This window comes from Mus pahari, chromosome 23, assembly GCF_900095145.1.
Source record: "Mus pahari chromosome 23, PAHARI_EIJ_v1.1, whole genome shotgun sequence".
Classification (NCBI taxonomy): domain Eukaryota; kingdom Metazoa; phylum Chordata; class Mammalia; order Rodentia; family Muridae; genus Mus; species Mus pahari.
In genome coordinates this window covers 40,399,933-40,416,569 of record NC_034612.1, presented here as the reverse complement: position 1 = coordinate 40,416,569, position 16,637 = coordinate 40,399,933, and the positions used below count along the sequence as shown (strand labels likewise).

The 16,637-nt window shown below is 47.8% G+C and overlaps 1 protein-coding gene across 8 annotated transcripts in view; it reads right to left on the bottom strand.

Moving 5' to 3' along the window:
• The window catches only part of Fry (FRY microtubule binding protein), a 398,256-nt gene that overhangs the window by 240,233 nt on the left and 141,386 nt on the right, over window positions 1–16,637 (bottom strand). For 2 of the 8 annotated variants that reach the window (XM_029533779.1, XM_021222524.2), the window contains exon 1: window positions 7,440–7,923. The exons of the other annotated variants lie outside the window; for them this stretch is intronic. In XM_029533779.1, the coding sequence (XP_029389639.1) occupies window positions 7,440–7,509 (70 nt within the window). In that variant the 5' untranslated portion in view covers window positions 7,510–7,923. Of the gene's footprint in view, window positions 1–7,439; window positions 7,924–16,637 lie in introns of those variants that run through there. 8 annotated transcript variants of the gene reach the window in all.

Genomic DNA, 16,637 nt, shown 5'->3' with positions numbered 1-16,637 from the left:
TTAGTCAGAGGTAAGTATTTCACTAAGACTATTATTTAATTCATACAAATCTTGCCTGGAATGTTAGAAAATGGATCTTCATGATGCCATATGAATATCTCCTAAAACAGACTTTGTTTATAGGAAGGACTAAATGTCATCCCCCTTATCCAGTCCATGGAAGGAAGTCGGATTTGGTCATAATCAATCAGTTCCTTAACATAGGTACGGTACCCAGAGCTGATGGGCAGGCCCCTGGGGGTTAAGCTAGACAGAGGATACACGAATGGGACAGAGAACGGCCCCCACCAAAGCCCCACACTCCTCAGCAGCTCCAGCTCATATCTGAGTCCAGCTCACACTTAATATTACAGAAGGCTGAAAAATGTAGACACCACTAATATAATGCTCAGGACATGTGTAACCCCTCTGTCACTTAAACTGTGCCCCAAAGTCAATGAATGAGTCACGGGTGTTCAAATGTCTTGAAACAGAAGTCTCTTCAAGGGTATTTCTTATCATCCGAAGTATCTAAACCCTGGCAACTTTCTCAAATATTCTGGATTGATCCCAACGTGGGAAATTATTCAGGTCACGTCTCTTTACTGTCTACTGCTGTTTGAGTGTCAGAAAGGCATTTCAATTCCTTTTTTTTTTTTTTTTAAGATTTACATATTTTATTTGTATGAGTATTTTTCCCAAATGTATAACTGTGCATTATGTGGGCCCAGTGCCCAGGGCCAGTAGTGGGAATATCCCCTTCTAAATACTAAGGATAATTAGGAGCTTGTTACTAGTTCTAAACAGAAATACAACCTAGCAGAAAAACATCAGTAATGTGGGCAAATGACCATTCTAAAAGAAATGAAAAGCATACATACATTTACACTTAATCCATTTAATTCAATTTACTTTATATGGAGATGTGTGTGTATGTGTATACATATGTGTGTGTGTATGTATGTATGTATGTATCTATGTACAAACATATCAGTATCAATGCTGGAGCTCAAACCTAGGGTCTCGAGAATGCCAGACAAGCACGGTACTGCTGAGCTACACTGCTAGCCCTGAAGCCAGCCAAGTGACATACTTGCATACACCTTTCAGAGTAGGAACAAATCAACACAAAAGAAGTAATCGTGTTAGTTACCCATGTGCATGTGTTTGGTGTGAAAGTGAGGGTGGGGGGAGACTGTCCTGTAGAATATGAAAAACGTATGGAGGATACTTGTAGATTCCTAGCTTAGGCCCCTCAAAGAGGCTCATCCTAAAGAGAAGGTCCTCTGCAACAAGAAAAGGAAAAAGGTGTGTGCGTGTGCAAGTGTGTGTGCATGCATGTGTGTTTGTGTGTGTGTGTGTGTGTGTGTGTGAGAGAGAGAGAGAGAGAGAGAGAGAGAGAGAGAGAGAGAGAGAGAGAGAGAGATTGTATATACTTAAGCACACAGGGAGGAGAGCAGGGTGTGCCAGAGGCTAAGAACTGGCAGAAAGTATTAAGCAATAAAAATTTAAATAGCAATAAAACACCAAGTTCCCAGCAGTGCCCTTGATCCTTTGGTCCTTTTGGCAAATATGAAAACAATGCAGGGGCTGGAGAGACCACAAGGTTGCTCTTCCAGAGCTCCAGGCTTAGATTCCCAGCACCCACGGGGCAGTTCCTCAATCTTCCTGAGTCCCAGGGGATCCACCCGCTTCTGCCCTCCGCAGGGACCAGGCACAGAAGTAATGCACAGACATTTATGTAGGCAAAACACTCATATAAATGTTTTAAACAAACAAACAAACAAACAAAACACTGTGGCCAGCCTTGGGGAATGGGTGGACGGCATCTACTGACCTCCTGGTTTGAACCAATAAATCACTTTCTCCAGTTTCAATGTTTTTTCCAAGTTTACAAAATGTGGATACTATATATCCCACAGGGCTGTGGGGAGGAACAAAGAAACAATCATGTGGCCTCCTTTGCCCAAGGTGGTCTCAGAAGACAGCATCCCTGCGTCACCATTAACTTTCACTCTCAAAAGTGTCCCAGTTTGGATGAATAATTATGTGACTGCCCTATATATAAGTCACTGAGCATGGCATTCGACACAGAAAGGTTGTGTCTGTTATTCTAGGACTGCTCCGGCACCGCCTGCCTCGATTTTAATGATGTGTGCCTTACATTCAAAACAAATAACAATAACTATGGTCCAAACTGAGGGCCTCTGCACCAGTGAGCGCATGACTGCTATAAAGTATCATTGAGGGGAAGGATTTTATGGTAAACTCGAGGGAGAGCACCAGAGCACCGCTTATGTGCCCAGAGCAAGGAGAGAAAGTAAAAGATTGATTGTGGCCAGCAGTATGGAGAAAGCGCAGGCAAAGGAAACCAATATAAAGAGGAACAAGTTGAGAGTTGGGGGTGTGTGGGGGAAGGGGGCAAGAGATCACACAGCTTTAAAGAAGTGAGAAGCTGGGGGGAGATTAGCCTATGGGCTGGAAAGAATTAGGGTGGGGCATGGTAAGAAGAGCTGGGAAGAGCCAGGATGGACTCTGTAGCAGGTACATGTGTATCTGAGAGGGCCCGGAGGCCAGCGTGCGCTTTGGCACACCAGCAAGCACGACAAGTAGCCATCTGTCCCAAGTTTCTTTTGGACCTGACAGCTACCACCTCCAATCCATCTCAACGACAGAGGCAGCAATGGATCCCTTGCTGCTAGAGAACAAGGATGCCAGCATAGGGCACTGTTCTCATTAGGCTTTTTAACCGCTTCAGCAGAAGGGACCCTGTGGCCTCCGAGGGTATGCCGCTGCCAAAGAGTGATGAGTGACAGGGACCTGCAGCCTCTCCCGTGCCAGATAAAGACAATAGTCCTTGGTCATTCCTTCACCGAAAGGATCAAATGTTGGCATGTAGCTTAGTGGTAGAACACAAGTTCTACTTGTATGAGTCCCTGCGTTCTAACCTCAGTACACACACACACACACCACAGACACCCCCAAAATGTGTCTGGACTTGAATTGTACCTATAGATCGGTTCAGTCAACTCAATTAATATTAATTTTCCACATCTTTACTCCAATTCTATAAAAGGTCTTTCTCTTGGAGCCTTTGAGGCTCACCTGCCGTATATTTTACACACCAACAGTAAGTACAGCTCGTTGTATTGCTCATGATTTCTTTGGCCCAGCAACTAATGTCATCAAGCCAGCATTTCTGTGCTTAATGGATTCTCTCTCTTCCCCTGTCCCCCCTGCCCCCCATCCTCTACCTTCCCCATCCCACCCCCCGCCTCTGTCAGTGAAAGGGTCTCACACAGACGAGGGTAACCTTGAACTCCCTATCTGTCTGCCTCTACCTCTGAAGTGCTGAGGCACCAAGCTCAGTGGATATCATCCTTATCCAGAGAATTAACTCACTACACCTGGGAATCCTGACTCCGGTTCTGCCGGAGTTTCCTTAGAACAACCTTAGCCACGTTGGGGCACACACCAATCTCTATGCAAAGAGGTCATTCAGTTCTTCCAGAGGTGTTCATTGTGTGGGGAGTTCGAAGGCCCTTGAAGATTTAGTGAACATAAAGATGTCCTCAGTGGGCAGCAAAGACTGGCTAGGTCCCAGGGGAAGGGTGCACATCGCCCTGGGAGGAGCCAGGTGATTCTGAATACACACTATGCAGCTCATTGGGTCAGTGTTCCCTGGGCAGCAGACGGTGGTTAGGAGCACAAGGAAGCCATTTAGGCTTTTCAGATGATGATGGTGAGCCCCACACACTCACTCTGTCTGTGTAAACTCTCCTCCCCTGAGGGAGCTTGATGCTAGCCATTCCAAACTTCGTCTGGAGTGATGCTAAAGGCCAAAGCAACTTCCTGCCACAGAGACACTCCCAAGCCAACTCCACAGAGCTCCACGATTAAGGAAGGGGTGGGGTGGGGGGGAGTTGGTAGTGGTAGAGATAAAAAGGGGGGAGGGGGTAAAGGGAGGAGCGCTAAGTTTAAAAGTAAATCCAAACTGCCATCTCTCCTTAGACTTTTCTTGCCCAGGGGTGAAGTAAGTGTTGACTATTCATAAAATAATCCACTGAGGATGCCAAGGCACAGGGAAGAAGACAATCTAGGCCACGTTTTAAGTTTAGGTTCAGAAAGCAGAGGAGCACCAGAACACATCTGTATTATTTTAGCATTTATCAAACATTCCAAGTATGTTAGATGTTGTCCCAAGTGCCGTGCCTGAACACCCCATGCCTATGAGGTACCCATTACTTCTGCTTGCTTTTCACAGACGAGGAAACAGAGTCATTGGCTAATGGATGGCCACACAAGTACAGGCCCTAGAAGACTGGCGGCAAGCCCCTCTGGCTCTGTGACTCGTGGCAAGGGACTGCCAGATTATGGGGTGGAGATGGAAACAGCCAGGGATGTTGGAAACAAGTCCCCGAACTGCAGAAGACAGAGAGGAAAAGAAGAGAGAAGAGAGTGCAGGGGTAGGGTGGGAGCTGGGGGGCCATGGAAGATATTGCCCTGAGGGAGATTAGGAGATGATATTAGAAGACCAAAGAACATTCCCAGTAAGGCTGAGAAGACGGTGGCTGTGGCCACAGACACCAGGGACAGCAGATGGTCAGCCCCGGAAGGCCTAGATACAGTGGAAGGAGCACTGGGACAGTTGTCCAAGAAAGTTAGGGGAAAAGCGACACGGTGAGTCTGTATAAGAGGAAGTGACATTTCCAGACATCAGGCTACTACTGCAAGTCGTTGCTTCATTCAAACCAAACGAAGGGCAGCCTGACAGGATGGGTGTGGTATGTGTGGTGCCACAGGGGGGAAAAAAAGTGTCTGAAGCCACCAAGTAGAAACTAATTCATCTCACCAGGCAGCGACCAGTTTGCTTAATTAGCTTGTTAATTCTTCTGATGAGACAAAGATGAATGTTATAGAGCGACATTTTGCCCCACAACGTGCCCTTTCTCTATCAAGTGGAAACCTTAGCCCATAAAAGTTTATGACGTCATCTTTCCCTTTACTACTGCCCAGCAGTAGTCAGCTATAGCTGCAAAGTTTGTTTCATTGCTTTCTAATTGCTGCACTTGTGTAAATAAGCACCACCACATAATTAGGAGGCTGGTTCTCCATTCAGGTATGTGGGCGGGCACCCTCGGCTTCCCAACCTGGCAAGCTGGGCATGAGCAAGCACGCCGTGAGCTGCTTGCCCCGCGGTACATCCGTTCAGCCAAGGTTACACTCGTAGGCGAAGCCCCGAGGCTCCTGTTTTCCACTTGGTGTTTTGTACAGGCAAATTCCTCTCTCTGTTCGCTACTGGAAACGTGTAAAACTTAGAGATGAGAACTGTGCCAACCAGGCTGGGCGCAGGTAAGAGTTACAACAAGCTCAAAAGGGGATAGGCAGCTGGTGCGGTTCTCTTTCCTCTTTTAAGAAAGGGGTATAAACCATCCAGACCTGCCCCACCCCCAAGAACCCTTGGATAATTACCACCTTCACTCTCTCGAAATAAAGGAATTAGGACACCCGCTCGGGGCTCTGTCGTAATTGTCTCTTCCACTTACCCCACAGCCTGGCATGTCGCAGGGTACTCGGTAAATCTTTGCTGAATGAACTGGGAGGATTTGAAATTATGTCACAGATACTCCCAAAGTTGAGATGGACAATAATTTTGAATCATTTCTTGGTGTGGGGAATGCAGGGACAAAGTAACGAGTTTAAAGAAGGTGAAGCAGTTACCTGTCCTGTCATTTGAAGACAGACAAGAGGAGAAGATGTTAGAGAAACCCCTCCAGGTATTGTACAACATAATTTTCCATTCTGAGGCACAAAACCCGATAGAAAGAAGCAGGCTGTGGAGTAGCCAAACAAAGCTTAAAATTCACATCCTGATGTCACACTTGTAAACAGGGTATTTTGTTTGTTTGTTTGTTTGTTCGTTTTTCCATTGAGATAAACTGCTCTCTAGAGTGTCCAGTCTGTCAAATTATTTTCATTAATCAGACGGTCACCAGACAAAGGAAGATTCGTCTGTGAGTATGGAGCATCCGGAAAATGAACCCAACTTAAAAGATTTATGGTTTCAACAAAGCAGCAGCACTACTCCCAAATGCCCCCCACCCCCCCGCTTGTACAGAAACCCTCCAGCCCCCAGTGCACAGAGGGGCTCCCTGAGCTGGGGAAAATGGCTTCTGTGGAGATCATCCACAGACGCAACCCCCAAATATCTTTGGGCAGGCACTTCAGCCTTCTCAAAACACCCCAGCCCATGTTCTCCCGCCTAGGTTTGTTTACATAAAAAGGATTTTTGGCTACAGGTCATCGGTGGATCTCAGGACTCCAGGTAGGTGAATTAGTATATACCCAATAAAACCTAGAAAATAATTTTTAGAAACAACATTTCAATTGAAAAGAGTCAAGCGTCCAGAAGACCTGTCAGTCTTTTGTCACAGAATCAGCACAAAAGCAGATGCATCAATAAGACTGTTTTTAAAGTGTGCAGAAAAATACAAGGTATCCCTGAACAGCTGAAGGCCTCCTTCTGAGTATTAACCCAGACCCAGGATGGCTTAGAGGTTCGCCTTTGGGAAATAGTGAATTGCTAACAATTTTTATATAGGTCCGAAATGCAACTTCAGAACCAGGGTATTTTTATAGCCTAAGGAACCATCTGGGTCAGAACTTGTTTACATTTCAGAAGCATGCTTGTACCAGAGCAACTGAGATCTCCAGAAGCTGAAACGCATAAACAGCCTCTGAATACCATTCACGGGTACCAGGGATGGATCAAATGGATCTGCAGACCCGTCTATGCCTAAGAAAGATGAGTCTTAGGTTTTGGACTTCCAAGTAGTTTTCCCTCTTCAGACAATACCCTAATAAGACAATTACAAAGTACTCTCTACCCTGCCACACCCCTTCGGTTAAACTGCACTTCACAAAATATTTAGATGAAGCCTGAACACAGCAAATAAACACCAGGCAGGCAATGAAGCCTGGCATGCTGAACCTGCCCTCCCCAGAGTCGGAAGGGCCGTATCTCTGGAAATTTTAAGAAAAAAAAAAAATCTACTATAATTTTATTTCAGCCTTCAAAGTTGAGCAGGGATAGTTCAGACACTGACGTTTTTTTATTTTCACAGCAGATGGAGAGAGAGAAGAGAAATGAAGAGGAGAGAGAGAGAGAGAGAGAGAGAGAGAGAGAGAGAGAGAAACTTCCTCAGCTCACAAACATATGTGTCCAGTTGAGATCTGATTTCTCCAACCTTAGCAGCATCCAGAAAACAAAACCGACCCCCCCCCCNAAAAAAAAAAAAATAGAACAAGAGAGCAGTGAGATCGCTCTTGATAGAGGTACATGTAAGAGAAAGGGAGGGTCATGCCCACAAAAGGCCTCTGATCCTAGCTTGAGACAAAGTGACAAACAGAAAAACCCTAAAAAAAAAAAAAAAAAAAAAAGCGTATTTTCTATCACTCACCGTTACTCCAGGATTTCAGTAAATATTTGATACTGATTTCAAAGAAGCCGGAATCCTGCTGGCTGGCCATGTCTGCCTCATACAAAGAAGCTCCTAGGACTGGAAGCTGCAGTTGGAGGAGCAGGTACCGGGCGTGGAGATGTGCCTGTCACAGGTTAGTGATGTAAGCGAGGGTCAGAAGCAAATGGCCACGCTCCTCATTTAAAGGACACCGGGAGAGGGATGCTCAACCTCTCCTCTTCCTCCTCCTCCTCTGGGGCCAGGGCTGGCTTCTTATTTGCTGGGTGCTGATCTCCCTTGCAAGCCTTCAGAGGCAGAGGCCTCAGCCGCTTTCATTTCAGAGCTGACATAAGCAGCAATGCCTGCCTACTGCCTGCGACCGCCCACATGCTCAGCCACAGTCAGGTATGGTGGCAGAGTCCCCACCCGCACTGTAAGCTGCCGCTGCACCGGGGTGGACGGACGTCTGGGCCTCCTGGCTGCCCACCCTGCAGCCCCCAGCTGAGGGATGGACTGAAGCCCCGCCCCCAGCCCCTTCCTTTCTCAACCTGAGCTCCCACCCAGCCTCCACCTCCCTGCTCGCTAGGGGAGGGACGAGGAATTTGCCAGCTGCCTGAGGCTTCTCGGTGCAGAAAGGTTGGCAGGCGGCGGCCCCGGGTGTGCTCGGGCTGCGATTTCCCCTTGTGTCTGTCCCTGAAAACACTCAATTGCGGCACTCTGCGGTAAGCCAGCTGCACCCTTGCATTTGGAAGCAGCGGCGTTTGGGGAGGGGTGTGTGAGTGTGTGTGTATGGGGGGTGGGGGGTGGGATCTGTCATCGCTGCAACCGAGAAGCCAGACGCCTGCCTGGCCTTTCCTTCCTTCTCTGGGATGTGCAACGGGGATCCGCATTTTGTGCAATACTGGCTTTTTTGCGAGGCACCCTAACCCCAAAGCCTGAAGGGAAGGAACACAAGCTTAGTCGGCTTGCCTGGCGAACGCCCGGAGTCCACCATGGACCGGTTTCTTCATGTTGTCATTTCTAAGACTCACACAGACCAATACACCTTATTTCATAAGCATGAAGGAGCTAGGATGCAAAGGCATTAGGCGCCTGCCTTCTCCTTAATTCTTGGTATCATGTGTCCTGATTTCAGTCGGCTTTGTTTCTCACAACTAATACGCTTAGTGGAGGGATTAAATAAGAGAATTGTATTTTGACAACGACGGGCAGCCCTCTGTCAGGTGAGGTTTGACCAGCCATCTCGAAAGCCACTGGGCCCTCTTCTCCCCAGCACATTTAGGACTGGGGGTTTCCAACAGAATGAATTATTATGTAGTAATGATTTAACACCCCTCCCCCCCAAACGTGCAAATTCCATCCTCCGACCAACACACAAACAACAAGGCTTCCTAGTTCCTCTCCTAATTCATTTGAGAAACGAAAGAGGACAATATACTTTTTTTTTTTCTAGCAAAGAACTTTAAAAACTAAATTAAATGCCACTTCTAGAAATGTCCTGGTTTACCTGCAAATGTGGAGACACTACAGGATACACTGCAACCCTCGATCCTAACTGTACGGGAAGGGCTTCAGCTTCCTGAAATCCTTCATTAGACTGAGGTCTCCCTAATTCACATGCATACTTCAGTGATGAGTTCATTTTTTTTTTTTTATCAGCTGTACTGAGAATGTATGAGCTCTATGTAAAAGATGATTGGAAGGCTTTCCTTCAAAAATATCCATTAATACTGGGTTGGCACTTCCCCATCTTACACGGCACTGAAAGAACAGGCCGCAGGGTTACTGAGAAAAAATGCTACATCGGCTCTCCCGGGGTCCCAGTCCCACCTGGCACCAGTTAGCTTCACTTGCATTGAAGCCTAAGGAAAATTATTAACTTTGCTAAACCTTGGACCCTCATTTATACAGCTGGCATAATCAATGCACCCATTTATACAGTGGGCATAATCAAGGCACAATTTCCTTGCACATAGCACTCTCACATTCTATTACTTACTGAACCAATAGTAATAGCAATTAGTGGGGGAATCAGGTTGTGATAAGCAAACAAGCTACTCTATATCACCACTGTAAATATTTATGGTTCGTTTGTTTTTGAGACAGGGTCTCTCTTTGTCTCCCTGGCCGTCCTGGAACTATGTAGACTGACTGCCTGACTCTACCCCCTAAGTGCTGAGGTTACAGGTGTGCACCACCACATCCAGCCTTAAATACATAAACTTTTTACATCTTAATTTGGGGCTTGAGAAAGGGCTCAGCTGTTCTTGAGGAAGACCCAGCATCTCCAACCATCAGTAACTCCAGTTCCAGGGGTGTAGCACCGCCTTCTGGCCTCCACAGGTACTGCACGCATGGTGCACAGATACACATGCGGGCAAAACACTCCTATACATAAAGTGGAAATGAATAAATCCTTTAGAAAACTCCCAGCACAGGTTTTTAAAAAGTTTTCAGTGGTGCTCTGAACCTACTTCCTGGTCACTCCTATGCATTTCAAAGGAAATGACGATAAAGACTTAAAGATAGGGCTGGTGAGTTGGCTCAGTGGGGAAGAGCACCCGACTGCTCTTCCGAAGGTCCAGAGTTCAAATCCCAGCAACCACATGGTGGCTCACAACCACCCGTAACAAGATCTGATGCCCTCTACTGGAGTGTCTGAAAGACAGCTACAGTGTCCTGGAGGGGAAAAATGACATTTAGTTTTCCCTGCGAGGAGTGAATTGGCTGTTCTGCATCAGGCCCCACGCTTTTAGTTTAGTAAGTGGACATACATCCTAAACAAACAGAAGAGGCCTTCTGCTCACGCTCAAAGGGAACAAAACCCGCTGCAAGCTGGGACAAGGCCAGCTTCCTTTGTCCGGTTCTCTTGGGGAGAGGCTCATTTAAAAAAAATACAAAAACAAACCTGAAGGCACCCAAACTACTTTGAAGTAGAACAATAAAATCAGAATGTGTCCCTGGATTGCTCCCTGACTTCCACTGTCCTTTAAGACAACCTATAGCTACCTCAGTTCTCATGTCCCTAAAAGCCCTGAGCCGGCTCTGGAAACAGCGAACAGGCGCTGGGGGCTGAACGAAAGATAAGAGAGGGGGATGGAGGGCAGCCAGAAATGAATGGTTTCAAAGAGTAGTGTCTTAGTCAGGGTTTCTATTCCTGCACAAACATCATGACCAAGAAGCAAGTTGGGGAGGAAAGGGTTTATTCGGCTTACATTTCCATACTGCTGTTGATCACCAAAGGATGCAGGACTGGAACTCAAGCAGGTCAGGAAGCAGGAGCTGATGCAGAGGCCATGGAGGGATGTTCCTTACTGGCTTGCCTCCCCTGGCTTGCTCAGCCTGCTCTCCTATAGAATCCAAGACTACCAGCCCAGAGATGGTGCCACCCACAAGGGGCCTCTCCGCCTTGATCACTCATTGAGAAAATGCCTTACAGCTGGATCTCATGGAGGCATTTCCCCAACTAAAGCTTCTTTCTCTGTGATAACTCCAGATGTGTCAAGTTGACACAAAAATAGCCAGTACAAGTAGTGTGTGTGTGTGTGTGTGTGTGTGTGTGTGTGTGTATGTGTATGAAAGAGAGACAGAGACAGAGACAGAGGAAAGAGAGACAGTGGCAGAGACAGAGGAGAGAGAGAGAGAGAGGGAGAAAGAGAGACAGAGAGAAAGGCAGAGACAGAGAGGTAGAGGAGAAACAGAGGAGAGAAAGATGGAAAGAGACAGAGACAGAGGGGAAAGAGAGAAGAGAGAGAGAGAAAGAGAGACAGAGACAGAAAGTAGCCTGAGACAGGGGCTAGCATTGGTGAGAGCATCTACGCTTATAGAATATAAATTCCTTGCTAAAATACACATTTTAGAATCATATTTAATCCTCACTTCAAACCTGCAAGATGGGGACTAAGAGTAGATGAGAAAATTGAGATTTAAAGAAATATAAGGTGAAAGTCACATAGCTAATAAAATGTATGTCCAGCTCATTTAGTCACTCATTGTTGATAAATCATTGTCATCACATTGCCACCACCACCACCACCACCACCAGCACCACCATCATCATCACCATCACTTTTAATTGTAAACCAGATTGAGGGTCAACTTTCTTAGAGAATGTTCAGGGCAGAGACGCCCAGAATCCCTGATGGCTGACAGCCTATTCACTGCCCACTTCCCTGGATGAAGAATTGTTCCCTGGAGCTCTGCAGTACCCTGAGGAGCCTAGAGAGAGATGCCACTATTCTTCACAGTAATCTGATCCACCATACAGGTTGTGTCTCTCCAGGGACTCCTGGCCAAGAGTGGAGGTCGGATGGCTGTGAGAAAACTCCCACCAGACGCTGTTCTCTGTGGGAAGGGTGGAAGGCCTCTTCCTACCCTGCTGTGGGATGGAGCCAGCTGAGGACTCTGTCCAGGGGCAGAGCGTGTATTTTATAACCAAGACACAGGTCTGGACAGGTGGGTGTGCTGGGTGGCACGGAAAGAACAAGTTTTCCGAGAAGTGGGTGATCAACATGTCCCCAGAGTCCCCACTTACGAGGTGACAGTGCAGGATGAGGCCGGTAAAGGGTGCTCAGACTGAATCTCAGAATCGATGCCATTCCCCACCCCCCTAGCCCCCCCGCACCACAACTGTCTGTTTCTCTCTCGATCCTCAAGAATCTGCTCAGTATCAGAAGCACAATCAGGAGCCCCCAAGATGGCTCTGCTTGAAAAGGTGACTGCCACCAAGCCCGGTGAGTCTGATTCCTGGGACCCTCGTGGTGGAAGAGAGAACCAAGTCCCACAAGCTGTCTTCTGACTGTCATACATGTGCCATAGCATCATTTGCACATAGGCAGACAGACAGACAGACAGACACGCGCGTGCGCGTGCGCGCACGCGCACACACACACACACACAAATAAATGTTACAAAAGCATAGTGCATTTGTATTTTAATTCATAATTTATTTATGTTTTCCTAGCCTTTTTGGACAAGTTCTTGAGGCTAAAATGGTGGTCTTAAGAAGCAAACTAGGAAACCAAAGCTAGGCCGTCCGGATGCTTGCCTACCAGAGAAGCTACTGCCCAGTGTTTCCAAGCTTGAGATGACGGGGCTGGGGTAAAGTATACCCCCTTCTCCTGTGGACAGGTATAGGTGAGGACCACGAGCTGTCACCATCACCGAGTGTATGCTCACATGACAAATGCTAGGCAGAGGAACCCCAAAAGACCAAACCAAAGGCTACATCGACAAACCTGAAGACGCCGAGAACATGCTACAGTCCCACGATGACACATCATCTAAGAGCTGTTCGGAGGGGCCAGCATCGTGGTTCGCAGAGTAAGAGGGCTTGCCACTAACCCCTGTAACTCGGGATGCCACCCCAGAACCCACAGGGCCAGAGGAAAGAACCAACTTGTGTAAGTTGACGTCTAACCACCAAATGTGCTATATAGTGTGTACATGTCCACACAGACCAACAAATAAATGCATTAAAAAAGGGGGGAGGGGAAGGAGCTGGAGAGATGGTTCAGCGGTTAAGAGCACTGACTGCTCTTCCAGAGGTCCTGAGTTCAATTCCCAGCAACCACATGGTGGCTCACAACCATCTGTAATGAGATCTGATGCCTCTTCTGGTGTGTCTGAAGACAGTTACAGTGTACTTACATATAATAAATAAATAAATAAATAACAAAACAAACAGATATTGGCTCTGTTCTGAGGAAAATTAAGCATCTCCTAGACTGGGTTAAAACATCGTGAGCTGATCTTAGTGACGGCAATTTCAGGTTTCACTTTGCAGAGCTGGGGATCAAACTCAGGGCCTCAGAAGTACCAGGCACGAGGTTCCCCAACTGAGACATAGGCCCAGGCCATCATTCTTCTTCACAGAGTGGGATGAAAAAAGAAATCTCACCAAGAGAAACCCTAAGAGTCAAGTGTTACAATAAACAATACAGTTTTCTCTGACCCATTTTAAAGGCAGCGTTTGCTGATCTCTCCCAGACCTTGACTGGGAGGACCCCTGTGAAAACATATGCAGGGTCAGCACCAGAAGCAGGAACCTGCTCCTTAAGCCCCCACCCCTCAGGCACAGAGCCGCCCAGAACCCCACCCCTCAGGCACAGAGCTGCTCAGAACCCCACCCCTCAGGCACAGAGACGCCCAGAACCCTATTTGTGAGTGTGAAAACACTGACCTCATTCCTCTCCACAGCGAATAATCCCCCCCCCCGCCCCGTGGATTGAAATACATTTAACTTTTTTGAATGCAAGAGAATTTCATTAAGGCAGAGTTAGTTGTTGAATGGATTCAGACACAAACAAGGAAAAATCATGTTTCCTAAAACTGCTTTCATTGAAAAGACAGCAGTTTTAAATCCCTTTTTTTTAACCCAGCTCTTCTGCAAAGGCGTTTTAGAAGGAACCAGGCACCGGGACAGGTGAACTAGATATGGGTCTCACACACAGGGAAGTCTTCCTGAGCCGAAAGCAACAAGGGACCCTTAGAAATGCCAGCAGAAAATGAGGGAGCGTGAAACACCCCATCCCCTGCTCAGCACAGGGACCAGCCCTCCAGATGCCATTGCCACCCAAGGTGACAAGGGACAGTTAGTGTGCACTTAACAGCCTCGGGCCATATCACTTCAAAGAAACAACACTGAATTAAAGACTCGGTGGCTCCTGACACCTTGTTCTGGCCTGGGAATAGCATTAGAACACACTGAAGTTGTGGTACCAGCTACCTCAGGCTTCTACCCTTGGAAAGGAGAAGCGGGCCTCTCCATAGACTCTGCTCCAGATACTGAACTGTGTGAGTTTAAGAAGAGATACCCACAATGTATGAGTTAGAGGGAGAGAGGCGTCATATGCCAGCCGAGTCTGTGCTGTGTACACAGCAAACCTTACACATTTCCTCGCCTGTGTTTTCTTGTCTGTCAACAACGCGGATCGCGTAGACCTGCCAGCCAGTGAGCATTTAGGTAAGTGACAAGTTTCAGGTACAAAATGTCCCTGAGTCAGAGAAAGAAAAGCAAGAGGAAGGGGTGCTGCCTGCTGCAGAGGGAGGGGCCACTGACTCGGTCCCCTACCTCGCCCCGCCCCCTGCTGGTTACCAAGGTAACTTTCATGGACCAATCTACACCTGCTTATCTGCAGCTTGTTATTTATTTAAGATTTTATCTTGTATGTATAGGTATTTTACCTGCATATACGGATGCAAGTTCACTATGTATATCCAGTGTCCAAGGAGTCCCGGAGAGATCACTGGATCCTCTGGAACTGTGGCTACAGATCGTTGTGAGCCACCATGCGGGTGCTGGGAACCGAACCTGGATCCTTGGCAAAAGCAGCCACTCTCTCCAGCTCAGGTATTTGAACACGGAGTTCAGGTTGTTGGTGCTTTTCAGGGTGGTTGTGGAGTCTTCAGGTGGCAGAGTCTTGCTGGAGGAAGCACGTCACTGGAGGCAGGCTTGGCGAGCTTGTAGTTCCGCCCACTTCCGTTTCCTTCTGTGTTACCTGTTGTGGTCTCAGATGTGACCAGCTTCCTGCTCCGGCCACGTGGTCCCCGCCATTATAGTTCTCTAACCCTCTGGAACCACAGTGTTATTTTAAATAAGCTTTCTTCCTTAAGATGCTTCTGGCTGTCGCATTTTATCATGGCAGCAGAAAAGGAAGCAATACATGCTCACATTACACATACCCGGTGATGCTTTCCTTCTGCATGGAATTGCGTGTTTACAGCCTAGCAACAAAGGCTGAAAAACCAGGGATTGGGAGGATTTGTTCTGCTTCTGATTTGGTCCTGGTGCTACGATCCTGGGTAGATCATTTCTCCAAAATCATCCACCAGTTTCTGTATTCGAGCTGACATTTGATTTTTTTTTTTTTTCATATTTGGAGGGAGGAGCCAGAGTTAGAGGAAAACAGAGTACTGTGTGAGGATGAATGGCATCAACCCTCCTTCTCGATGCCCTCCGGATAAGGCATGAAGGTTACACACAGTGGTGGGCTTGCTGGTGGGTCGAGAAACGCAAAGCTGGGGGTCTGTGGGGGCGGGGCATGAGAAAGATAAATCAATATTGAAGCAGGCAAGTGGTTTACTTGCCTCGTGACTGAGGCAGTATGAGAACACTACTTGGCTTGGAGGAAGAGATAGAACTAGACACCAGGGAACTCCGATCAACCCAGGGTAGAGAGAAATAGCTACAGCCGGGCTATACTCACTGAACTTAAGGAAATTGAGAGTGAAGCAGACAGTGTCACTTCACCTGGAACCCACACTCTAAAAAGAAGAAGAGCGATGGCCACCTCGCGAAGCACTGACTCTACCTTCAGAGTCTCCCGATCTGTACATAAATGAAGCTTCCAGGTGCTGACCCCACTTCCCGCCTTTTAGACCGTGGGTGTTGAGCCGTAGGACAGTGGGTAATAGAAATGTTCACACATCAGCTTCCCCGCTGTAGGCAGGGTTGGGAGGCACTGGGGAGCATATGTTACTGACGAGCCAGCTCTGGAGGACAGAAAGTCTTAGACGGCATGTTTTTAGAAAGGGTGGGACATCCCCAACCTATGTGAGCAGACAGGCAAGGCTTTGTGTGGGAGGGCGGGGCTGTCAGAAGCTGGACCAGGGAAGGCTCCGGAGAGAGGTTCCAACTGCCAAGCTCAGTGGCGACAGAGTCAGAGGGGGAGAGAGAGAAATGGGCTTTGCAGACAGGCAGGCTGGGTGAGGTCACCCAGAGAGGCCCAAGGAAATGCCAGGGTAGGGCCATGATTCTGTCCCTCAGAGGCATTAGCCAGAAGAAAACGCACATTCAGGGGCAGACCCTACCCCCTCAAGCCACGACTCTCTACCTACACCTTTGACCTACTCTTTCTCATCCATGAAATGCTCAAAACGCTCCCCTCTATGTGAAGCCATCTCATCATCTCAAAGGAGAGTTTGTGGGTGGGAAGGCTTGTACTCCCAGGGTGCTCCATCAGGAAAAGAACCAGACTTGTGAGAGAGCAGGGGTCAGCAGGGCTGCAGTAATGCAAACTTTTAATCCCAGCCCTTGGGAGGCGGAGGCAGAGGCAGAGGCAGAGGCAGAGGAGGCAGAGGCAGAGGAGGCAGAGGCAGAGGAGGCAGAGGAGGCAGAGGCAGAGGCAGCAGAGACAGAGGAGGCAGAGGAGGCAGAGGCAGAGGAAGCAGAGGAGGCAGAGGCAGAGGAGGCAGAGG